Source organism: Calonectris borealis, chromosome 1 (assembly GCF_964195595.1).
Source record: "Calonectris borealis chromosome 1, bCalBor7.hap1.2, whole genome shotgun sequence".
Lineage (NCBI taxonomy): Eukaryota > Metazoa > Chordata > Aves > Procellariiformes > Procellariidae > Calonectris > Calonectris borealis.
The window spans coordinates 1,733,062-1,758,471 of record NC_134312.1 but is presented as its reverse complement, the minus strand read 5'-3'; the positions used below and the strand labels follow the sequence as shown (position 1 = coordinate 1,758,471).

Genomic DNA, 25,410 nt, shown 5'->3' with positions numbered 1-25,410 from the left:
AGAGCAAAGCCTGTGCCACCATGAGCCAGCGAGAAGCTTTTATCATTCAAAAACTCAACATGCAGTAGAGCAGCAGCAACCCAAGCAAACGCTCAAAAGGGAGCTGTGAGCTTTGCAAGTGATTTTTTAGGAAGAACAAGCCGTAAGTCCTCTGTGCTGGGGACACAGTAGGGCTGTGTTGGAGGGGTGAAACAAGCTCCAGGCTGCTGGTGGAGGCTCTGGGCTTGCACCTTCAGTGGTCCAGCTTGGGCCCTTGTGTCTGGGTGACTCAGCAGCCCTTGGTGTGTCACAGGGACGTTAAGGACTGTATCATGGCTAAGCATCTTCCATGTCAAGATTTGAAGCTAAGATTAAGTGACAGTGTTGCAGGTGTCAGTATGGAGCCAGGCTGAGGCCAGATGTGCCCCAGATCAGCACCCACCACCTTCTTCCCTGTGTTCACATCAGGGGGAAAGCTCCAGGCTGCCCACATAAGGCTGCTAGAGCAAGGAAGACATAAGAGCTTAAGGAATCTGCTTGATCAGAGATCCAAGCTCAGATGGTTTTAATATTGTTTTAATATTGCCTTGGTGACGATGGGAGATGCTCTTTTAAAGTAGGTAAGGGAAGAACCAGCACATGTATGACCAGGCTGTTCCAGTACAAAGGTCCCAGCAGAACTGGAGGCCAGAAGGCAAAGATTAAGTGCAGACATTCAGCCTCTGCAAGAAGAGGCGAGAGCCACCGAGTTCAGGCCAGAAGAGGGAGCTGGAGAAAAGGCCCATTGGCCCAACATGGTCCTAGAGAAGAGGACACCGCAAGCCAGGGGCAGGAGAGCAGGCTGCCCTTCCCCAGCTGCCAGCAGGGTCTGGGGTCAGCCCCTGAGCTGGGAGCAGTGGGATGCTGCAGAGAGGCTTGGAAGGGGTTGAAATAGGATGACAATACTCTCCAGGAGCAAAAGCTTTCTGTCCCACAGGCTCTTAGCTAGAAGCCAGCCCAAACACAGAGAGTTGGGGGGCTGCAAAAGCCCCGCCGTGCAGCTGAGGTTCCCGGCTTTGCCCTGTGAGCTGCATGTCCTGCAAAGGTACAACAAATGGGACAGATAGAGCTACAAGCAGCTGCCACCGCTTTCTGTGGTCCAAAGCATCAGAGAAGGCTTCAGCTGTGATGCCCAACCTTTATTTTTCTGGGCCTTGGGGGGAAAAAAAAAAAGCAGCAACTGAGGCTACAGAAGGGGGGAAAAAATCTATCCCCAAGGACAAGGAAAGCTTAATATTAGGGCAAGTGGGAACACTTCAAGTGAACATCAGGGTGGGTGCTCCCTCAGAGGGGTAGCAGTGACTCGGATCAGCCAGTGCTGTTCAGATTAACAACACGAAGACAATGCTATGGTTTATTTAAACATAAATGCAATCTCTTAAAAAGAAACTAAAACCCCAGTTTAACCCTTGTCTTTGATGGAAGGGGAAGGTACTAAGAAAAGCTGATTTTTTTTTTTTTTAAAAAAAAAAAAAACAAAAACACAAAAGGCACTTAAAAATAGTCTTCAAATGAAAAGGATTTTGCACAGACCTGATGCCAGCCACCTGGAGCTGCTCAGGGTCCAAGGGCCACTTGCACGTGGTCTCTAGAGCTAACTTCACAGTATATGGAGCACAGCAAGACAAGAGACAGATCCCTTCCTCTCCTGCCTGCGCAGAGATGACCACTGCTCACAGCAAGAGGGAGAGATGTTCCCTCTCCCCTTTTTTTTGATGCTGCGTTGCCTGGGATGAGCGACCCATGAGCTTCCAAGGACCCAGAAAGCCACGCACAAAACTGGCTTAAAACCACACGCAGCACCAACATCCCCCACCCCCGGAGGAACATGAAGCTAACTAGAAAAAGGCCAATGTGATGTGTGGGAGGAAGGAAAACAAAAAGCTTACAGGTACACGTTAGAGTCGGATGCTGATAACCAGGGCTGAGTTGGTATGGGTGGCTCGCACCCAAGCACCGGGTAGAACGCTGCAGGTTAAAAGACAGCTCTGAAATCTACAGGGTGAGTTTTTGCAGTTAGCTCGTTCAGAGTGCAATGTGAGCAGACAGGGTTAAAAAAGATTCAGCAAAACCTTTTCCTTCCCCTCACCACCCCGAGTAAACTACACAGTAGTCCATTAAGTGGCAACTTTTAACCAGTCTTCCAAGCAAACCTTTCAATATGAAAAGGTGAGGAACAGAGACACGGGGTGTTTCAAATCACTGCAACACTGCACCAGAAAAGCTGCACAGGCAAAGCTTCGCTCACTACCCCATGCGACGTTCCTGCCGTCTTCCGAAGCTCAAAGAGATGGGAACGTGCCCTTGAAACACATGCAAAGCCTTCAAGCGGAAGGAGTTCTCGGTTTTATAGAGGGAGAGCTCAGCTGGGCGTTAGGGGGATGAGTGTCATCCAAAGTAAAAGAACAGGTCGGCTGTTGTTCTGCATTGAATGTCCTCCGTTAGATACAGCTCGTGAAAATACTAAGTTGAACGCGCCACGTGTAAGCATGGGCTCAGACATTCGCTAAGTTCCCCACCCTCCCCAATTAAGTTGCAAGCATGTGCTGATGACAGTTTGATGGCTGGATGTTATGGATTAGTCCCAGAGAGTATTTTTGATTAATGGTGTAATTTAGAGATCCATAAATAAAAAGTGGATTTTCAACAACTTAAAGTAAAAATTTCTAGAAAGGCATCAATGTATTTGCTGAGTAAGGCGTTGAGCGGGTTCCTCCATGTTCTTAGCAAGACCATCCACAGTATCCATAAATAGGGGACGGGAGGGGGCTTCTTGAACGTAGTGTGTCTTGGACAGAAGCATGAGATGTTCTCATTTTAGCCGCTCAACGAGTCCCTGCGTCAGTCCAAGGTGCAAAAGCTGAGATCTGGAGAGAGTTGCTAGATGAGGGAAATATTCCAGGAGCTTCTCCCACGACAGTTCCAGCAGGCTGGGTACTACCAGCCACATTTTAAACAGAGAGCCAGTCCGTTTGTTTTCATGGATGTTGACCACCCCTCCGTGAACATACATGCAGCCGGCCTAGGTAGGGAAAGGGGGAGAGGGGAGTTACACGGGGCACAGACCAAATTGGCACACCAGAAGGTGCTGAGGAGCGACACAGACAGGAAAACCAGGATTTGACTCCCCGGATTCCCAGCTGGTTAATCACAGAGCGAGATTCATCTCACACACCTTTATGTGCTGGTAACAGAAGTGTCACTGCCTGAGCCAGTCACCCTGGCTCCTCTCGTAGCCAAGGGGAGGAATCCCTGCTGAAGGGCACACGTGTCTCACCCTAAAGCACGTATCCGCTAGCTTAGAGTGATTTGCTCTGTATTTTAGGTGAATTCTACCCCAAAAAATCGATTTTAGGAGTGGGGCAAAGTGTTAATACATTAGTATAGAACCATATTTCGGTTTCAGCTAAAAAGAATGGGTTTTTTAAAACTAAAACCACACCATACAAAGACATGCTGCATTTCTTCTGCTGGCTCAGCATAACCCTGCTCCAGGAGCGACACGAACACAGAGAGATGGGAAAAGCTCAGCTGCTGACCTATTTTGTGAGTGGCATTTTTTTCAATATGCAGGAAAAGAAATGGCATTCCTGCTGTCCGGGCACCCACCTGCAGTCAGCGAGCTGCCTGGGAAACACCTTTATCAGGCCTACAGTTTCCCCAAGAGAGTTGCATTTATAACAATCTCCAAACTAGGCAACACCTGCTCTTATAACCAAAGAACCCGATCCCTGCCCTCGCATGCTGCTCTAAGGCGATCATCAGCTGAGGGAGGCTGAAGTCACAGCTAAATGCATTTCTTGCTGCTGCTGCTTATCAACCACAGGTCTCTCGGCTTCTAGTCAGGGCAAAAAGCTCTAGCAATACCAACCTTCCCGCTAGCAGTGGTTTCCAAAGCGGGCTGCTCACCTGCTAATCTTTAACTCAGGCTGTTCTCAGTAGGCTAAAACCAGTTTACTTGGGGGTGTATTTGTGCTTTTTTTCCTTTTGCAAACAGGAACTGCTGTTCACACATGGAATAACTCCTTGGAGCTGATACAGTTTAAAAGCTAAAATTCCGCATAGCTGCTTTTAGAAAGCAGAATACGCTGTGTGCTACCGCTCTTTAAACAGCAACAGGAGTAAAAGGAGTCAATGCAATGACTTCACACCAGCCCTCAGCCTCCCTAAAGATGCTGCATCCAGTGGAGATCACCTCCTTGGTAACATGGGTTCAGCTCTATTTGCAGCCCACACAAACGTCAGAGTGCTTGGACGAACGGCTTGAACTTCAGCTACGTAAGAAAGAAATGAGTCACTTACTGGCGTGACAGCAGCACAGTGAAAATACACTGGTTCCGGCATGGCAGCTGGGAGCTTGACCCACTGGAAAGTTTGCAGATTCAGCTTCCAAACATCTCCCAGAATCACTTCTCCGTTATAGCCTCCACAAACGAACACATCTGTAAGAGAGGAAACCCACGGTGTATACAGGCCCAGCCATCCTTCATCAGCAACTGCAGAACACGCGGTGACTGAAGTCAGCGATCACCTTTCCAAAAGTTTTAGGATCAACGATTATTTTACCTCAACACAAGCTCTCAGTATCTCCCAAATCAGTCCCAGCACACTGTTCATACCCACGGAGGCCACTTATAGAATCATAGAATGGTTTGGGTTGGGAGGGGCCTTAAAGACCATCTAGTCCAACCCCCCTGCCATGGGCAGGGACACCTCTCACCAGACCAGGTTGCTCAAAGCCCCGTCCAACCTGGCCTTGAACGCTTCCAGGGATGGGGCATCCACAGTTTCTCTGGGCAATCTGCTCCAGTGTCTCACCACTCTCATCATAAAACATTTCTTCCTCATGTCCAATCTAAAACTATCCTCTTTCATTTTAAAACTGTTGCCCCTTCTCCTGTCACTAAAGGCCCTGGTAAAAAGCCTCTCTCCATCTTTCTTATTAGCCCCCTTTATATATTGAAATGCTGCAATAAGGTCTCCCCAGAGCCTTCTCCTCTCCAGGCTGAACAACCCCAACTCTCTCAGCCTTTCCTCACAGCAGAGCTGTTCCATCCCCCTGATCATCTTCGTGGTCTCCTCTGGACCCGCTCCAACAGGTCCATGTCTGTCCTGTGCTGAGGACCCCCGAGCTGGACGCAGCACTGCAGGGGGGTCTCAGCAGAGCAGAGCAGAGGGGCAGAATCCCCTCCCTGGACCTGCTGGCCACGCTGCTGGTGATGCAGCCCAGGGTACGGTTGGCTTTCTAGGCTGCAAGCGCACATTGCTGGGTCATGTCCACTTCCAGCCTGCCCATGATCCCAACCCCACCATGGAAGATTCAGGGCTAAATGCCATTGAGAAGCAGCAGTGCACCCCCACTTTTAGAAGCTGTATTACGCCCTAACTAACCTGAGTTCACAAGCACTTGGGTTTGATTCTAGTGGTTTTAAACCCATGGGGAGCAGCCACAGTCCCGGCTCCTAGTCCTGCTGCTTGCCAGAGGAAGGTTCTTGCTCCCGGCTTTGCCCAAGTTTTCAACTCAGAGGCTTGCACTGCAGCAAAATACTGCTGATGAAGGTGACTGGAAGCATCTCCCAGCTCCTGCCTTACTTTTATTGGCACAATTAGCACTCTTAAGAAATATAATCTGGCATATCACTCCACCCTTTAACATACAGCACTCAGTAATCGATCTGAAGAGTTTTGAATGGAAGGATCAATATTATAACTGCTTCTTCAACCCCTTATAAGCAATTGGGTTTTTATCTAGTTCGGGGGAATGCATTCTTGGAGGACAACGAGGCTACGGGAGAGGCCCAAATCTAGTGGAAGGAATACTCTACCATTCAAAATCGTGGGTAATTGAACACGGATTGCAGAGCCCTCTCTAAGCTGTGCCTCAAACAGCGCCGCACAAGTGATTACAGCAAGAACATTTGGAGGATCAAAGTGAAGAACAAAAGCCTCTTCTAAGCTCTGTGCAGCTCCTAACATATAAAACCTGTTGGAGTGAGTCCAGAGGAGGCCACGAAGATGATCAGAGGGCTGGAGCACCTCTCCTATGAAGAAAGGCTGAGAGAGTTGGGGTCGTTCAGCCAGGAGAAGAGGAGGCTCTGGGGAGACCTTATTGCGGCCTTCCAGTATCTGAAGGGGGCCTACAAGAAAGCTGGAGAGGGACTTTTTAGAAGGGCATGTAGTGACAGAACAAGGGGAAATGGCTTTAAAGAGGGTAGATTTAGATCAGATATAAGGAAGAATTTCTTCACTATGAGGGTGGTGAGGCACTGGAGCAGGTTGCCCAGAGAAGCTGTGGATGCCCCATCACTGGAAGTGTTCAAGGCCAGGTTGGACGGGGCTTTGAGCAACCTGGTCTAGTGGAAGGTGTCCCTGCCCATGGCAGAGGGGTTGGAACTAGACGATCTTTAAGGTCCCTTTAAACCCAAACCGTTCTATGATTCTATGAAAATGGCCCTCACTTTGCTAGAGAATGGAAAGGCTCAGGTGCTAACTCTGCTACTGCCTCATAATCCACTCCATATGAGCATCTCGGATTTACACCACCACAAAAAGGACCCACTATCAAAGAAATCCCTGAACAATCTTGTCTCTAAAGAACTCAGCTTCCAGCACTTGGTCCCACTTTGCTTTTCACAGCGGACTGTAAAGCTAACAGGTTAGTCACCGAGCTGTAGCAGGAGCATCATTTATACCTGTTTGTGAGCCTGCAACCAATAAGTTGCAAAGTATCATGGATGCTCATGGCTAAAATACATGATATCTTACATTGAAGCGGCCACACGACCAAAGGATATTTAAGTGTTGCCTAAAATACTGCAGAATTCTAAAGGGCAACAGTACTGTGCAGTGCAGAATTAAATTTGCCTACAGTGCAGCAAGATCCCTCATAGGAAGAGTGGTGCCAACAGCTTAAGGCCTGTTAACAAGAAAGAAATCCTCTTCCAGAAAAGACACGTGTGTCCTGCAGTTCTCTCAAACATGCATTGGAGGCCAGCAGCTCTCAGGCTAGAAGGATGGGCTTGTCACTGCTAGGTTGTATAAGATACACCAATTTTCAAGGGGCAGATCTTACCATTTTTTATCTGAACGCAGCTATGGCATCTTCTGGCTGCTGGGAAGCCTGAGGAGAATAAAAAAAAGTATCAGCTAGAGTTGTTTTAAAGTGCTTGGGCAAGTGGTGATTATATCTCAACATATAATCATGGATAGGAGTCACTTGTTTCATTTATAAGGGGCTTCTGCTTTCCTACAATCACAGGTATAACATCTCTAATTTAGCAACCAGCTGTTCCAGGTTTGACTCCTACTTGCTCTCCAGGGAAAAAAGAAATGTGACAGAATCTCACTCCCCACAGACTCCAGCTCTCACCTCTGGCTTGGTGAAAAGCAGCAGCCAAGGGCCTCCAAGGTTTCAGGGAAACCCCTGCTGCTAACCAGGCCAGCACGTGGTCCCTCAGAGGGAGCAGAGATGATGCGTATCTTCTTCTGGGAGGAGAGCCAGCCACTATCATCTTTCCCACCCAGGGAGGGAGAGAAGCCAGACTGCTAAATATGCTTCAGATGGGTTAGCCCTCACCGCTAACGCTCTACACAAGCAGGACCTCAAAGTCAGCGTTAAGTCACGTACTGTACAAGGTTATGAAAAAGGCTTTCAGCCTGCCAGAAAACTGCATCTTCAAGCATCTTGGCCACTCTCTGGTTTACAGGGGAAGACACAGGAAATTCCAGACTCACCAACTTTTTCATGAGGTTTTGTGGCAATTTCCTCCCAGGTGTTGGTTTCAAGGTTGTACGCATGGATCTGAAGGGACAAAGAGGAGCCATTAGTTCCTCCTGTCTCTCCCAGCACTAAGATGACGCAGGTACAGGCTCTAACCCAGGGAGCCACTATAAATAACACCTCTTTTTCATTAAGTGTAAAAACAAAAATAGCTAATCGCAGCCAGTGACTAAGCAGGTATAAAATCACCTTCAAAGCGTACCAGCTTACTAAAGCTTTCATCTCAGGCTTTGCTATTTAAGCCCCACAGCTGAAGAAGAAGAATATTTTTTAAACACTGGACCAGTTAAAACCCACACCTTCCAGTTCTCAAAAGTATTTAGAAATACCTATCTCATATGGCACGTAAGGAGAAAAGAAATGCAGAGAATGGAGAGATAAAAAGTCACGTTAACTGCTGCAGTTTCAACTTTTTTGGAAGCGGAGCACTATTTAAAGTCTCCTCGTTTATCATTTTGGCATTCAGGATGAATTCACTCTTCGCTCCCCAAACTGTTTTGGAGAAAAACATTTACCACAAGAAAGGAAATTAAAGCATACAATTAAGGGAGAAGAAAAGAAAAGAGTCACCATATCGATATCTGAATTTAATGTCAAGGAATTCCTTCCTTTGGCACTTTCCTGTTTTGGCACAAATACAACATTTAGAAAGATGTCCTAAGTGTTTTTAAGTGAGAACCTTTGATAAAAGCTCTACAGAAATGAAGCTGTTTTGCAGATCGGTATGGTCACTGGGTACCACAGATTCATCATTTGTAAGTCAACAGGACATGTTTGTGGCAATACCAGGTTTTACAGAAACAGGAGAACAATCTGCTCCTAGTTATCTGTTTTTTTTTACCAAGCTCTCCAGGCAAAGCCAGATGAAAAGACGGTGCTGGTTATACTCTACTGTAGAAAATCTCCTATCCAGGAAAGTACTCAAGATTTCTGATCACCTTACCTTATCTAAGGAATAAGCTGTCCAGGAAGTTCCACCTCCCAAGATATAAATCCGTTGACCATCATGTGCGATTTCATGTCTGTACCTGAAGGTGCAAAGAAGGACATTTAGCAGCACAAGCAATTAATGCAAGTGAGCAACAACAAAAGCCTTCTGGAAAACACGATCAAATTTGAGTGGTTTAAGCAGCCACACCAAGCCTGGCTATGCTGAATCAGTCCCTCAGGTTGGGAGCATTCAGAAGATGTGGAAGCTTTCATGAGCAATCTAAGCTTGAAAGGCATTTTCTGAGAGCAGAGCATCACAGAACTTAAGTACAATGATTTATGGAGCATCATGACAGCAATCAATATTCCAGCCCCTTCTCTCACTAGGATGGTCACTGATTGATCTCCGAACCCTCCTTCCTCCACGCCTTGCTACAGAATAGGACAAGGGACAGGGATCAACCGGAGCCTCTTCCCCTCCTCAGCACTCATCAGCTGCCCCAAATCCCCAGCTCTGTTCTGCACCACACAGTCCAGATCAGCGTCCTGGCAAAGGCTTCACACCCCATCCCTACATCCCCCTGCACGCCAGACTGCTGGAGCACCGGTTGTGCAAGGTTCACAGCCGAAAACACTGCTCTAAGAGTGCCCAGAAGCCTGTCCGTAAAGGTGGTGACTCCCCTGTGTAAAAGCCCTCCGAGACTGTCCAGCTTCTCACCTCTCCTCTGGCATGTCACAGGACATATTGTTTGGTTTCAGCTGGATCCACTCCCTAGTGTTGAGGTCTAGCTTGTGTAGGTCGGTACTGTAAATGTAACCAGTTGTTCCTCCAAACACATAGAGACAACCATTGATGATGGCCATGGCCTGGAAGGTAACAGAGAGAAATCAGTTAGAAAGGACGGGCGACATCAGTGTCTGAAAAAGAGAGAATTCCTGCCCTCCCAAAGCAAGACATTGCTTGCAAAGCTCTACCTACAACTTACAAGATTACATGTTCGGGAGGAATATGAAGGGCAAACAAGGATGATGCATGAAGGGAGAGGGGGTTGTCTGTAGGAACAGAAAGTAACTCCATGGTCATAAGATGAGGACCTAGAAGTGGAGCTGCTGAGTTTCAGGCGTCAGACAAGACAGATCTGTGCAGCAGGGGCTCCCAGCAGCTAAAACCAAAGCACAGTTAACCCTGAATCTCTTCCACGCTGACCTGTACAGATACTGTTACAGAGAATCTTATAAACCAGCTATCAGATAGCCAGCGGCATTAAGCGTAACAGAGAGAGCCCCAAACACAGTGGATAAGTCAGACCAAACAACGGAGACAGCCTGTACAATTCAAGGCACGTGGACTATCAGCCTACTGAAACTGCGAAGGTGGTGCAGGCACCATTCCCTGATGCAGTCCAAGGTGGAAGCAGAGATGTAAGCTCCTTTTGCTCCCAACTGCCTGTTTGCCAAAGGCCAGCTCGAGCTGAACTGGGCAAGGCAGACTACTTTCCTTCCTCCAAGAGTCTGGCGCACATCTAAATGAGAAATTAGTTGGGTTATAAATGTCTGCACCACAAGTATATTGGCAGTATTATTGGCAAGCACAGCAAAAGGTGGCAGTCCTCCTGTGAGAGTGAATCTATTTTTTTATATGTCACGTTCATACACGACATTATGGAAAGTCTTAAAAGTTGTTATTCTGATACAAATAAGACCTACTAACCACTGTTTTAATTTATAGTTTTGGGCTTTAAAGGCTTTTGGCTTTTCTAACTACAAGAAAACTATTCCTTTCCTTTGAAATCTCAAAGAACCGAGACCGCTCTATTTCTTTATGAATGATACCTGCCTTTCCTTACAGTTATGTACACAGAGAACAACTCCGGTTACTAGCAGAGAAGAGATCTCCATGCTCTGGCCCCGTTTCTGTGACACACAGCGCAGCGTACACAGGCACACTCAAAGTACCCCAACAAGGCTGTCCTTCGTACCTGGCCATAGATTCGATTGGGTTTCTTTCCTCGGCAGCTGAGCAGAGCCCATCTTTTGTACTTGACGTTGCAGACGTGGACGTCGTTGCCATTGCTCTCCCCGAAGGGGATCCCGGTGCCCCCGAACACAAGCAAGTTGTTGCCATGCAATACAACTAGGAGAGAGAGACAGAGCAGAGATACTTGTTGCTGTGAGACACAGTAAAACAGAATGACTATCTGCTCTGGAGACACTAGGCAGCGAGTCTTCAATATTGTTCAAATACCCTACAATTCACACTACGCATTTATGGCTTTGAAATGCTCTAAAAGAGAAAGAATCCAAGCTAAAACCATGGTAACCAAAGGCCTACTTTTAAAAATGGCTAGTGAACAAAGAGATCTATTTTTGGATGCTTTGAGATGTCTGATTGCACTGAGCACCTAGCTGCTGCAAGTGCAGGTGCCTTGCAACTCTCAAGCTAAATACCCGAAGACTACCTCCTGCATTTGAAATTTTTTCTCTCCCTCTGCCTCAACTCAAGCGAAAGGGGAAAGAAAAATCACAAAACCAACCCAAACTCAAGGCCTACTTGCAGAAGAGTTGGAAACAGGATCCAGATTTCCCAGTTCTTGCCCAGTTTTGCATTCCACTAGGGACACCGATTAAAATAGCTTCAGGATTAGGTGCATAGGAATTGAATTTCCATACGTACGTGACATGGAGGCTAGCTCCCTGGGCATGTAGCCTTCAGTGCCCATTTGATGCCAGGTGTCTGTAGCAAAGTTGTACCGCCAGAGTTCCCTGAAGAGCGGGTAGTCTTCATTCTCTGGTCCACCAGACTCATCATAGTCAGGATTGTAGCCTCCAAACACATACAAGTTGGCATTATCTGCCACGCAACGATGGCCACTTCTTGCTGGCGGAGATCTATGGCCTACAGCAAAATGAGAAGGTAAAACAGCTTCAGTGAAATGTCAGCAGAGGAGCTGAGCTTGTGTCTGAGGGTCAGGACTACACCCGCTGCAGTGATCCTCCAACAAGAGGTGTTTAGTCATAGGGAAGCATGTCTGCAGCCAGGAGGAAACAGCTCTGTAATGACAGATCCACTTCTCCGAGCAGGAAGAAGTCACCATCTCAGTCACCTCCACTCTAACCCCTGGACCACAGCTGCCTAAGGCTGACGCACAACGATCCTTCCACGTGGCAATCTTTCCATAAAAGCTATTTCTGAGATATCTTACAAATTCCCCCCTCTGTCATTCATTATGGCAGATTTAACTTAGGAAACAGTTCCAAAATGTTTACATTTAAAGCTGCCTGATGGGAACAAAGAAGAAAAGTAATGATCTGCTCTCCCTCCTACACAAACCTTCTCTCTGTTTCTTCTCTTTTGCTCCTGGCACCTTGTATTTCAAGAAGGCTCTTTCACCTCGGACACCCCTGGGCTTCCTAAACATTAAGCAACGCAGCTCTGATACAGCAAGTAAAATCTGTTCATAGATAAAGGCATTTGTACCGGGAGGGAGTGCAGCAGGGAACCCATCTGAGATCCTACAGGCTGAGCTTGACAAGTGGCAGATGCAGCCCTTCCCAAAAAGAAGCCCTCTGCCTACCCACTCTCTTCCCTAAAAGCCAATGGAAATAAAAGCGGGGAGGAAATTCAAGCTCAGACCTCCACTGGAATAGACAAAAAGACCGATTCAGTCCAGGAAAATCTAAACAGCAATATTCTTGTTGGACAACAGCAATTGAAGTCTCAGCTGACAAGTGATCAAAAGGCAATTCCGAGCTTGCTCGAATTCGATGCACAGCAAGAGCCAAGCACAGTGCCTGAGGTGGATGTTTTTCTTCAACGAGACACAGGACCACAAAACGAATGAGAAAGATGAAAGGAATAGAAAACGATCAGGTCCCTGAACAAAGGAGCTGGTTGTGAGACACGTGTAGAACCTCTGAAACCAGGAAGGTTTCAAAAATCTTTTTTTCTGTGCAATACAACAGTGTTTTGGTAAGAGTAACTCTAAGCTTCATCTTGATAAGGAGGTTACATAATAGTCCCCTAAAATGCACAATTTCAATGCGTAACCATCACCCCCTCACGTTCATCCTCTGCTTGTTGCACCTCAAGACAGGCCCGCTTTGGTTCAGTTGACAGTAAAGAGCAAACCAAAAAAAAAACCATCAAAAGAAGATCCCTGACGACCCCTCACCCAAACAAACCAGCGATCTTCACCACCCACCTGCTCTCACAGCTCTTTTACGGACTTTTAGGATGGAACAGGACCCAGTAAAGCATCTAATTAGGACCCATCGTGTTTTCTTCTTAAAGCCTGTCACAATTATCAGCAGTGAATCAGACACACGGAGCAATAACAAATGAGGCATCGAGCATCTTTCCTACAGGAAAGGTGAAATAAATGATTTGTCCAGACTGAATAATGAATTTTAACTCAGCACAAGCTGAGTGCTTAATCATGTTCCCTGTTTGCTGCTGCTTTAAGCTCCAACTCTTGCCCAAAATTAAGCTGCTCTACAGGGTTCGACAAACTCCTTGTGGCTAAGTTTTGACAGATTTGGGTTGTTTCCAGTAATAATTGTGTCTCGCAGCAATCCCCACGTAGAAAACTAATAAGCACTGGCTGAAAGGGAGGGTAAGAAAGTTAAGGAATTAACAGGAAAATCTGTAGTCTTTGGCCTGGCTACTGAGACAGCGCAGTGCCATCGGGCACCTGGCGTGGCACGGACATCAGGGCACAGGAGGGGTGGATATTACATGTACTAATAGCGGCAGCCAGGAAGGTACTGGCCTCAGCGCTGGACTAAACTGTTAAACAAATATTACATGCTTTAGAGGTGATTCACAAAGGGAAAGAGAAACACCTCTGTCTTTGGGCTTTTTTATTTTAAACTCTGAAACTATCCAAAGAGATGGATTCATTTTAAGTGAACACATTGACAATAAAGGTATTTACAATCAAGGTAATCATTCAGACTCTTATAATGGGAGACGTTTCGAGAGGGCAATTCATCTGAGCTTGAATATCTGCAAACAAAACGGTGCTTGAGAAGTGCCCATGCCTCTCTGCAGCCTATAGAGGACATCCTAGCAAAGGGCTCGCATGTCTGCGCTCAGTCAAAGGGAGCTCATCCCTCTTGTTTCTCCTTCTGTGTTTGCTCTGAAGGTCTCCAAAAAGAAGATCGGGAAGAACTGAAATGGCAGCGAAGACTGGGAGCGCTGATGCACACATTTTGCAGGGGAGTGAGGATTTAATTCCATCGCCCATTGAATTTAAAAGGTGTTAGGGAATTAGGAGTTCAAATATTACATTAACTATAGATCCTATTTCCCTCTAGTTATACCACTTGCCGTGAGAATTTTCCAGAAGGAAGAGAGGAGAATAAGGCTGAGTTTTATATAAAGCCAACTGACTAAAGACTAAGAGGCATAATTCAAAGAAAATAAATTAAAAAACAAAACCAAGGAGGCCTTCTCTGCCATTCACCTCTCAAAATTAAAAAGAGAGGACGCCCGACTTTGCCATAAAGCCCCAGAACAGTTAAGTTTGAACAGGAAGGGATCAATGTTTGATGCATGCAGGTCCTCGAGATAGCAAGACGGGTACATGAAGCCCATACACAGCCCAGCTGGTGTCTTCCCATTTACCTAGAAAGCCATTTCCTATCTTCAAAAGACGAATTTTTTCAAGATATTTTCAAGACACGGAAAGGGCATCAGAAGCTGGAGCTGGTGTCAGGCAGATACTTGCAAGTAGCCAACCAAGACGGTCAGAAAGGACCACCCCTCCCACGCAGCCGTTCCTGCTGCAAACCGCATCAGCCACTGTTCCCTGCCCGTTCCCACTACTCTCGCCAACACCGCGAAGGGCTCTGTGCACTACAGGAACAGATTCTTCAATTAAACACTCACTCAGTAACTGTCTTTTGTCAGAAGCTAGGGATCCTCACGGCAGGGCTAGCAGGAGAAATGATGCCTGTCCCTGGTCATGCATTCCCAACTCAGCTACTCAGGGGAAATCCACTGTCCTCAGCGTTAAGTTGAACACCAAACCGTGGATGAGAGCGGCCAAAATGCTTCCTCCCGCTGTGCCTCCCAGGGAAAGGAAGGCTGGAAATGCCAACCAGGTTCCCAAAAGCTCAGGGCCAACCCCTGTAGCTACAAACACAAGCGATTTCATTTCGCTCTGCTCAAGAGTAACAGATTTTCTGCTCCATTCAAGCAGACCCCAGCTGCGTTTGCTCAATGCTGTGCTCCACACGTAAGGATCGACTTCTCTCCAAAGGCTTCACATTTCCAGCCTGCTGTGTTTAAGCTTCGCTCTTCACTAACCCCTTCGTCTCAATGGACTAGATCCTCCCACTCGCAGAGGCCCAGAGAAGATGACATGTCTATCCATAAAACAGGAAAAAAAATCCTCCAACACATCTTCTGAGTCACCTATGCAAGCACACTCGCAAATGTATCAATGAACTGAACAATGTCAAACTGAGTTAAACTGTCACCAAACTTCTACTCAGAATTGAAGTGACCTTAATCACGTCAGAAGAAAATCTTAGAAAAAGATTCCTCTAGTAACATCTTTTTAAAGAAGAGACCTGTAAAAGCTGAATCTATTGAAGAGTTAATTCAGGTTAGTTTCTTCAGCAGACAGGCTCTACAACTTGCACCTCCAATAAAGAGCTGCATTTCCATTTAACTACGTTTTATCAGATGATTCACGTCTCCTACTGAAATTCTTCATGCAAGTTTTGGATCTGTTTTTGCTCCAGCGTTAGCGGTGCGCAACGAGCCTATTACACAAGTGCAAACTTCAGACGGTGCAGGAAGATGGAAACACCCAAGGGTTTGCTAACTTCCTCCTCTAGTTAGCAAAGCCCATCTCCCCAAGAGCTGAACCTGCCACAGATTAAAGAAGCGCCCAACACTAAGCGAAGCACAGCAAGGCACCATCACTGTGAAAAGCTGCAAGTCACCGGGCCCCGCTATGAATTCTTTGATGCCGGACATGGAAAGTAGCAGCGTAATGTATCGAGTCAAGACAGATCTGTGGGAAAGAGGTCATAAAGCTAGTTATAGAAAATGGCTTTAAAGTGGACGGATATAATTTGGAAAGCACTTGCTCTCCCAGTTTAAGACTCCAAAGCGAAGCAGGAAGGAAGGATGGGAAGGCGCATTCACAGGGAGACTCCTTTTCCTTGGTCCTGAGGGCAGAAATGGGAACAATAAAACTTTCAGAGAATAAGAAGCTCCACAAACAGAATTAAACTGAAACATCGTGACTGGGACATAATTAAGGAAACTCCTAATTTAGGACTAAGCTATATGATAGAAACTTGCTTGCTGGCTATCGTTACGCACCGACTTGTTAACACCCTGTTAAATTCACCCTTTCCAAGTGATTCAGAGGGAGCTGCTCGGATGGCCCAGATTGACTTTATTAGCGTGGATTCCTAATTGAATACCTCTCCTGCAAGAGGTATTATTAGAACAGAAGGAGAGTAAGCAAAAAGGCGGCACGAATATCTATTCCTGAGTTTCCTGACATGACCCAGTACAACTGATGCACAAGACATTTGTTTCCTACCTCTCCAAAACTTTGAATACAGAATAGATCTGAGGCAAGAGGGAGGAGAAAACAGAGCTGTCATTAAGAAAATTTTAAGAAATCCTTTATTTTGGAGGAGAAAGGATAATGGTCCTGAATGGCATCCAACATGACTCCCACTCATCTTTCGGGGGAGGACGAAGCTGAATTGCACCTGCCAGTCCATAGATTTTGTTCCTGTTCTGACTAACACAAGTTTAAAAGTTTATTAAATTCCAAGTCTGGGGTCTTGACAGCTACAGAAATCTACGGAAGGCCTGGAAAAAAACCAACACCACAAAAATCCCTCGGCATCAGCAGATTACTTGAAGTTATAGAGCAGATGAAATGCTACCAGCATGCCCAGAACCACAGCATGTGTCAACAGCTACATTCAAGTCTACTGGATTTCTCTACCGCTTTTCAATAGGTCCATAATAAAGTTATAGAAGAAGAAAATTAAACTGCGAAGTACCAAGTGGTTGCACTGAATTACATGCAGCACAAACGTAAGGCGAGAGGCGCTTCAAACAAAGCAGCACAAAGACAAGTTTTGAAGAACAAAGGCGTTTTCTTTCCATTTGATTATTCTCCCTTTCATGACTGCAGTAAAAAAACCCGCTAGCATCATCTCACTGGCTAAGTTAAACAAGAGGGGAGTACCTGCTATTTGAGTTAGTAAGCTAGCCAGCCAGCCTTTTTTTTTTAAACAAGGGGGGGGAAAAAGGTCTAATTAGTTGAATTCATTTCTTAAAAATAAAAATAAACAATGAAAGAGTTGAACATGAAGTTGTTTTGAGAGCCTGCCTGAAACCATTCTTTTTCTTATCATGACCATGCTGCCAGAGAAAAACCAAATAAATCTATTAATCAATGAGAAGCTCTTGGCAGAGAGTGAGGTCTGCCTATGCCATCAGGTTCTGCAGAATTTAATTTTTCTTTTTAAGGGGATTTTCCCTAACCACTACCATGCCTCGTCATCAGTTCCCAACCAACAACGCAGCGCTGTTCTCCCGAGGTAGCAAATCCACAATCGCTGCCTCCCTTTCCCAACCAGCCTTGGAAGGAAGAGGCCAAGGGTCTGGGCTGTCCCACCGTCTGCTCAGAAACCTGTAGGCAGAAAAGAAAAGAAGAATGACCCCGTATCATCCCTCGCCAGGGCCAGGGATGAAGCTGAGCAGTAGCCAAAGCAACCTGCAGCAGAAAAAAATTCCTAGATCCTTTGGGAGCAAAGAAGATGAGGGAAGTAAAACTGCTAACCTCACGCTTAAAAGCTCTGGAAATGGAAACAGGCCAAGCTCTTTTGCCACCACAGCTACCGGAAAGAGATTTGGCTGTAGCTAGCAGAAATGGCAGGAGCAGGACTAAATAAACATACTCCTCTTGCAAACACATACCCCTTCCCTGTGGGTTACTGCCTTGGAGTTGCAACTGCGACAACTTTCCAGATTCAGGGTGCCTCATTTCTAAACTCTGCCACATGCTGTTGCTTGCTAAGGGTGCAAAAAATATCCTTTTGCACAGTCAGATCAGCAGACTCCAAGCCGCAGGTGTTGATTTTTAAGTTTTGCCTCTTTATTCTTTCAGACTTAAAGGATCGCTAAAGACCCAACTGAAATTGGAGCACAATTAATATGTTCTGACACGCTGCTTGCCCCATCCCAAGTCACGGAATTACAGAAAGATCGTACCAATGCAGCAGTCAAAGCATTTATGATTTGTTTTTCCCTGTACTCCTTGCTTGCTTCACACAACCATTTTATTGCTTCATGCATTTGGCCATTTAAAGACACTGCCACTCACGAAAAGGAAAGCATAGAAGATAAAGGCAATAGAAATTAAGGAGAACTGTCTATTCCGTTCAGAATACACAGGGAACAATCCTCAAAGCCAAAACCAATAATTAAAAGCCAACGTGAAAGGTTTCACTCAAATCTTGGGGTCACATATGACCCCAAGAATCTGTATTTTCCTTATAGCACATGGCTTTCTCCATAGAAGAAGCAAACTCGTGTTTTTTCCTTTCCCTTTTGCGCAGCTCATGTTAAAGCAGCCAAAAAGCAAAGGCAAAGCAGCGGATGCAGCCAGGGGATGCTCTGGCATCTGGAAGCTCAGAGTTCGGTGCTGCAGGGAGGCAGTTGCTCAGTGCAGTTTTTTTCCCCTGTAAAACAAACCTTCCAGGGCACTCAGAGGAACCGGTGAAACGCATTCATGCGGTATCAGCCTCCCAGAAGATGTACACACTCAATATCACCTCACACAGGCGACCTGAGTTAAAAAGGATGACTGGTCTCGAGTTCAGGGTTTCCACACGCAGGTGGGATTCAAGGTCAGAAGATACACTTGGTTTCTAACCTTCAGAAAAGAAGTTTGTCCAATAAAAGTTGCCAATATTTCTAAATCTCAAGGACAAGCAACCATTTTGGTTTTTTCCCAACCAAGATGCATTTGGAAAAACCACTTTACATGTGCAGCGTATTTTTTATCAACACATCAAGCCTCAAAGTTCTTTAAATATTTGAAAATTAGCAAATAATGGCACATTAAAGCTTACAGATTCCTATTGCTAAATGAAGTTCGCTTCAAACACAAAACACCATTTATTGAGATGACGGCAGTTCAACCGTAAGTTCACGATGGCCATCCGAATGTTTACAACCAACAGCATACACCCTTTTTTAAGCTAGCTATTTAGAGCATCACCCCAACCACACTGCACAGCACAACACCAGGTCACCAATAATGCACAAATTTACCAAACCTTATCCGAGCAACAGCTATCAGTGTTCACAACAGAGTGTGGCAGCTGTGCTTTCATCTCCAACGCACGCCCAATACAGCAGGCAGGGTAAAGAGCAGACCTACCAAGGTGATTGCACACTTCCGCCAAGTAATTCTGCTTTGCAAAATTAAAGATTAAATGCTGCTCTACCTGTAGTTCCTTCAGCAATATTATACAATGATATAGAGCAAGGGAAGGCAGCCGTCCCGTGGCATAGCAAGAAAGCATCCGAATTCAAGCTCTCATTGTAGCGCTCGCTAGCTAACGCTGTGCAAGCTCCCAGTTCATTCCTTGAACAAAGCTGTATCATTTTTCTTCTGTAATTTGATGGATTAGAGGTTGCCATGCATATCAGGTAAGCTGAAACAGATCAATGTTGAGGAGCTCGTCCAGTTTAAACACTTGGGATTGGCAGCGAAATAAAAGCAAGGATCACATTCTGCCAGGGTACAATAGGAAAACTCAGCCAAAACAGATTGCTAGAATGAAAAACCAAATTCCTGGGCTGCAATCAAAGCACTGGCAGTTTTAATACTCTGAATTTTCGTTCTGGTTAAAGACTCACATCTAGAGAGATGTTCCTCCTAGAACTACAGGACTATTTGCTATTTTTATATTTACTGATGAAAGCTAATTGCAGGTACAGCCATGAATCCTCTTCATTTTATGTGCAGCTCACATCGGAATCAAGCCCTCATATTTAAATCAAGCCCTTCTTTCCCTCTCCTCCAGATCACCTGGAACAAAGCATGGTTTTATTTATTCCTGGAGCATAACCAACAGATATCCAGGTGTAGCCCCAAACACCTCCCAGAACAGCAACCCCAGCACCGCCCTTTATAAACTCCCTTTTTTCTCAACCTATTTTAACCGATATCCACCGCAGGGTCATTTGCAAACTAAAGGGTGCAAGAAGTTAGTGCAACAAAACTCAGTGTGAGATCTTGCGGAAGGGGAGGGTGATTTTATTTTACAAAATATTTAAATAAGCTGGTTCTGGCCGCACAAGAACCAAGTATATCCAAGTGATCCGGCCAGGATCACTTAGGTACAGCACAGAGGATGAAAGGAGACAGCTGCCAATCCTCGCTACGATTCCTGGGTTGTTCTTCATTTAGAAGGACAGACTGGTTTTAGACAGGTCTTTTATACCCTCTGGCTCCTACAGAGAGATGCTTTGGCCTCAGAGTTTTGCTTCCTTCTGCTTCCATGAAGTTTAGGCAGGTCTGCTGCCTATTGTCTGCATTTCCTCATTTTGAGTTTCTTAAAGTTCTTCCTGTCGGGCTAACAGGAAAAGGAACGGCACGGGCGCCGAGCCGCAACCGCATCGACTTTGACCTGTTATCAGGGCGTAGGGTCTTCCGCTCACAAGACTTGCCCCAAACTTGCTCTCTCTTTCCACCAATCTGTGATCTTCAATCCTACTAATCCCAGTCCAAGGCCATACCATGTGCCATATATTACGCTGCAACATTATTAGCATTACTACTAGCAATATAATTTCTATTTCAAGCACTATTTTTGGAAATACAAACTCAGTAACTACGGGATGTAAAGCTAACAAATACAGCGTGGCTTTTGCTTCCCATCTTTTCAAAGTAACATACCAGTGGTGAAGAGCTAAGGTGTGTGTACACATCCTCTTTACTGCTTTTTAAGACTTTCTAAAGATGGTATCAGTATTTTTTCCCTCCTACCTAGTTTTTTAGCATCCAGAATAGCAGGTTTTGATATCTCCCTTTCCATTTATGATTTCTGCAAGACTTCTGAAGGACATTTAGGCGAAGGGCTGAAGCCAAAGCGCTGGTAGCTCTTGGAAGAGAGAACAAGACAAGTCAATATTGACTTTGACTCCAGTCTTCAAAGCTTCATCTTTTTCATACTGGCCAGACAAAATAAGTTTGTAACTCATGTAATTAGAGTCCCTTACAAAAGTTTGGATAAGCAGGATGTGAATGCGTCGCCGAGAACAAGGTTTAAAACCTGTTCGTTCATCCAGCTGCGTTCAGCCTCTCCAGATCACACAGCTCCCTTCCGTGGCAGGCTGCCCGCGCCTGAAAAATACCCAAGGGAGAAAGCAGCTGCGCCTGGGTCCCCGACGCCTGAACGACGACTCTGCCCGGGGCCGAGGACAGCTGGGAGAGGCCAGAGGATCCAGCCAAGGATGCCAAACACAACCCGCAGGCCACCGGCCAAGAGCATTTCAAATATTTAAGTCTCTAAAGCAACGTTTCTAGGAGAACGATCATTCTCACATCCAGCCGTGAGAGCTGTCGGGTTTAGATCAATGTCCAGAACGGGTCTGCTTCTTCATCCTGCTTCTCGGAGGCTTTTGTTTTCAAACCTCTTTGTAGCAATCATGTATTTCAAACATTTCTACAAGCGTGCAATTGATTGTCAGTATTTCCCGTGATTAGTAAAACAGGAACGGGATTGTAATACACGAGATAGCATCCCAGAGCGGAGAATAAAATAAGGAGTCCTTATGAGTGAACTGTCCTTATTGAGAAACCAGAGCAAAAGAGGAAACATTTGCCCCAGAAATTTATATATTACAGATTTTATACCACTAAAATTGAGTGTTCCTTGCATTGTTTGGTTTTTTAAAAAATGTAAAAGGAAAATAAAGAAAGGAATTCTGGAAAACAAGGACCACAGAACAGCCCAGGCTGGAAGAGATCTGGAAAGATCGTCTGGTCCAACTTCTCGTGGGAAAGGGAGCCGAGATGAGATTATCCAGCACCCTCTCCAGCTGCATCTTGAAACCTTCCAGCGACAGGGACTCTGCCATGTCCCTGGGGAGGTTGTTCCAGTGACTGACTGTTCTCACTATAAAAAATGTCTTTCTTACTTCAAGATGAAACCTCTCCTGGTACAACTTGTACCCATTGCCCCTTGTCTTCTCCATGTAGCTCCTTGTGAAGAGAGACCCTCTGTCCTCTTCGTAGCCAGAAAACCGTGATGAGGTCCCTCACGAGCCTTCAGTTCTCCAGGGAGAAGAGACCTGACTCCTTCAGCCTTTCCACATAGGTCAGGTTCTCCAGCCCTTTGACCATCTCCTTTGGACCCTCTCCAGTCTGTGCACATCTTTCTGGACTTGTGGGGACCAGAACTGGACACAGCACTCCAGGGACGGCCTGACAAGCACCGAGTAGAGCAGGATGATCCCACCTCTCTCTCTCTCTCTGCTAGTAAAGCCCCTGCGGATCCAGCCCAGGATCCAGTTTGGCTTCAGGCTTGCTCCCTCACGTGGCACAAAGGGCGTCAGGATATTTGGGTTTTCTGTTGTATTTTTTTAAAATACATATTAGAAATTCTGAGCCTCTCCACATAAAAAAACCTACTGTGACTGGTACACTGGGAAAATTATAGCTCAAGACAAGAGCATAAATGCTGATCATGCAAGAGGCAAAGATATATTTAGGTTTCCAGATTGTTTCTATCCACTTAACCCTGAGAGTCTGATGAAAACACTGAAAACGTTTAAATGTGGACAGGAAGATTTCCAATGAGGAGAAGAACAAACCACACACCACCTATATTTGACATTTCTGATCTTTCTAAAGCTTACAAACAGCTAAAAATAGCTCCTTCCTTTCCTTTATCCAACATACAATTTTAGATGTTTAAAGAGTCTTTACCCATCACGAGGCAGCAAAAAACACAAACAAATTGCTTATTTGTTTTGAGCTGTTAAGCCATCAACGAGACTCTTTTCTAGAGGCTGCTTGAGAAATGCCCCTATTGAGAAACCTCGATAGAAATACTCCGCTTCAGAAAGCAAACAGAGCAGCACAACCCTGGCATCAGCTCCCGCTAGCCGCCTGCTTACCTTTCATAATCATTTCCCTGTACAAATGAAATTCTCCGGAATGAAAAAGGTGACAAAAGCTAAAAATCTTTTCTACACGTCAGTGGAAAAGGAGAATGTGACAAAAGCAGCACCTAAATCAATGCGTGTGCTCTCGTGTTTAACCAAAAGAGAACCCAGATCTACTTCAAATGACACACGGCTCAGCAGGAGCAAAAGAGCTCTGCAGAGAGGGATGTAGCAAACACATCCAACACCAAAGCGTGCTATGAGCTTTTCGCATGCTTTCACGACAGTAATTACTTACAAAAACAGGATTAAAAGCAGACAGCATGCTTTACGGAAGGAGTCTAGGGCATTGAATGGTGGCGAAAATAAACGAACTCCTCCTGGAAACTCTGGGAGGTAAGAAAACAAACCTGGTTGGAGGAGAAGAAGGGGGGGGGGAAATATTCCTCTCTCTCCATCTCAATGGTTATATAAGGGCTGCTGCTGGAGCTCTATAAATAGGTCGTTAACAGGTGTCAAACGGGGAGAAAACTCCAGCAATAGACTCAAACAGGGTTTTTCCAGCAGGCAGTCTTTTAGCAAGAGTGACAGTCAGCTTCGGGTTTGTTAAGGCTGGACTTAAGCGCTAAAGCTGAGCTGAACGGGGGTAGTTTGTCCCCGGGGCTGCAGCATCTACCCTTTCGCAGGTGGCAGAGGGCAGGATTCCACGTCAGGGCATAAGCCGTAGCAAAAGCAGGATCATTACAACTATGTCAGAAGGATGCACTACTGGTTAGTGCAAGCCAACGATTAAAATTCAGGAACGTGAAGATAATCAGCTCTTGTGTTACCAAAAAAGGCCCTTATCACAGAAGGAAGGAAACATGTTTGAGAATTTGCCCAAAAATAGAAGGTGTGGAGCCACTTAGCAAATTCACAGGCTTAAAGGCGTCCTTGCTGCAGATCCAGATCGTGACATGTTTCACAGGGATGGAAACACGGGCCCTGGTCCGAAAGCCCGTTCCCAGCCGCTGCTCCAGACATGCCGAACACAGGCTCCTACCCCCGAGGCAGCGAGGGGCTTCACATCCCCCACCGAGGGATCTGAGTGGCGGGGCCAGGGGCAGCCAGGGCAGAAAAGGATGCCCTGAGCCTGGGGTACCCACCTCCTGGGTGGCAGCACCCCAGCACCACGTGGCCCTTGAGGGCAGGGGGTGCTATGGACATAAGGAGCAGGGGATACACCAAACCAACTGGAAACACCCCCCCACCCCATCACAGAACCATGGGGTGCCCCATGTCCCTCCCAGTATCACAGAACTGTTGGGATGGGGGTGATCTCCCCAATCCTGTGATTGTGGGGTAGTCTCGGCCTCCTCCTCCTAATATCCTGGGGCTGTTGGGTTGGGGTGACCCATACATCCAGACACTATGGTGTACGCCCCCCCCAGCATACCAACACTGCTAGGAGGAAAGCGGAAAAAAGGAAGAACCACCTTTCCCAGGGCACAGAGCTGGGCTGACGTCTCATCCAAGAGCCCTCTGGCAGCCTGGACCCCCCATCCCAGAATCACCCCTTCCAGGACTGTGGGGCCCCCCACCCCAAAAACTTGACACATCGGGATTGGGGAGGGGGGTGTGTGTCACCATGGGTTAACCCAAGCCCATCCAGGATTACAGGGTCACTGAGATTGGGCTGACCTCCACCAGGCACTGTGGGGTACCCTGTCCCCCCCACACCCCGCGTCCATGTGAGGCATCCAAGCATCCCCCACAGCGCTGAGACCGCCGAGAGGCGGAGGGAAGAACCGCCATCCCCCACGGTCGTTGGTAGGGGGTGACCCCCCACCCCCCGAGACTGTAGGTCCCCTTCAATACCTTAAGACCCTCTGGAAAGGAGTGACCACCCCCATCCGCCCCCCCATATCCCGGGGCCGTTGGGTCGGGAACATCGCGGACCTCCCCACACCACCCCCCGGGCCTTGGGGACGGGGTGACACCCCCCACCCATCCCGGATCCATGGGGTACCCCAGCTCCCTCCAAAATGTCCCAGAGCCGGCGGGAACCCCCCCAACTGCGGGGTATCCGTCACCTCAGGGCCGCGGGGACGCGGGTGCCGCGGTCCCCGACACCCCGGGGCCTTGGGGACGGGGTCACCCCCCCGAACCGGCCGCCACTCACCCGCCGAGCGCGGCCTGCCCGGCAGCTGCACGAAGCGGTTGAGGAGGCCGCCGCCGTCGCCACCCTCCGCGCCGCCCGAGCCCTCCCTGACGCCCTCCCGGGCACCGTCCGCCGCCGACATGGCCCCGTCCGCTCCTCCTCAGGGCGAGCCCAGGCGGCTGCTAGCGGCGGCCCCCCCTCCCCCGCCGCCGACCAATCAGCGACGAGTTTCTGCGGCCGCGGCCTATGAAACGCGGGCTTCTTGGCAGGTGGGGGAAGGCCGCGGTGAGAACGCCGTTGTTGTGAGAGCTGAGCAATCGATCGCCGCGCCTGCGCATCGCCTCGGGAGCAGGCTAGAGCAATAGAGCGCCGAAA

The 25,410-nt window shown here is 47.0% G+C and overlaps 1 protein-coding gene across 3 annotated transcripts; it reads right to left on the bottom strand.

Annotated features, from left to right (window-relative positions):
- Positions 1 to 1,142: 1,142 nt before the first annotated feature.
- On the bottom strand, positions 1,143 to 25,232 carry KLHDC10 (kelch domain containing 10). Of its 3 annotated transcripts, none has more exons than XM_075141900.1 (9): positions 25,057 to 25,232; positions 11,403 to 11,624; positions 10,708 to 10,862; positions 9,447 to 9,595; positions 8,742 to 8,826; positions 7,753 to 7,819; positions 7,091 to 7,138; positions 4,321 to 4,460; positions 1,143 to 3,040 (listed from the first exon to the last, which is right to left on the bottom strand). In XM_075141900.1, exons 1-9 carry the CDS (start codon positions 25,175 to 25,177, stop codon positions 2,831 to 2,833), a joined length of 1,197 nt encoding a protein of 398 aa, XP_074998001.1. In that variant the 5' UTR covers positions 25,178 to 25,232; the 3' UTR covers positions 1,143 to 2,830. The 3 variants fall into 3 exon arrangements, with proteins under 3 accessions (XP_074998001.1, XP_074998010.1, XP_074997992.1); XM_075141909.1 differs by lacking the exon at positions 25,057 to 25,232 and adding an exon at positions 20,773 to 21,091; XM_075141891.1 differs by lacking the exon at positions 25,057 to 25,232 and adding an exon at positions 12,931 to 13,090.
- Positions 25,233 to 25,410: the final 178 nt, after the last annotated feature.

Coding starts and splice junctions, on each gene's coding strand:
- KLHDC10 (XM_075141891.1), bottom strand. CDS start 13,075: ATGCCTCATTTGTTATTGCTCCGTGTGTCTGATTCACTGCTGATAATT. Junction 9,596..10,707: donor CCAATCGAATCTATGGCCAG/GTACGAAGGACA, acceptor GTTACCTTCCAG/GCCATGGCCATCATCAATGG. Junction 7,139..7,752: donor AAAACCTCATGAAAAAGTTG/GTGAGTCTGGAA, acceptor TATTCTCCTCAG/GCTTCCCAGCAGCCAGAAGA.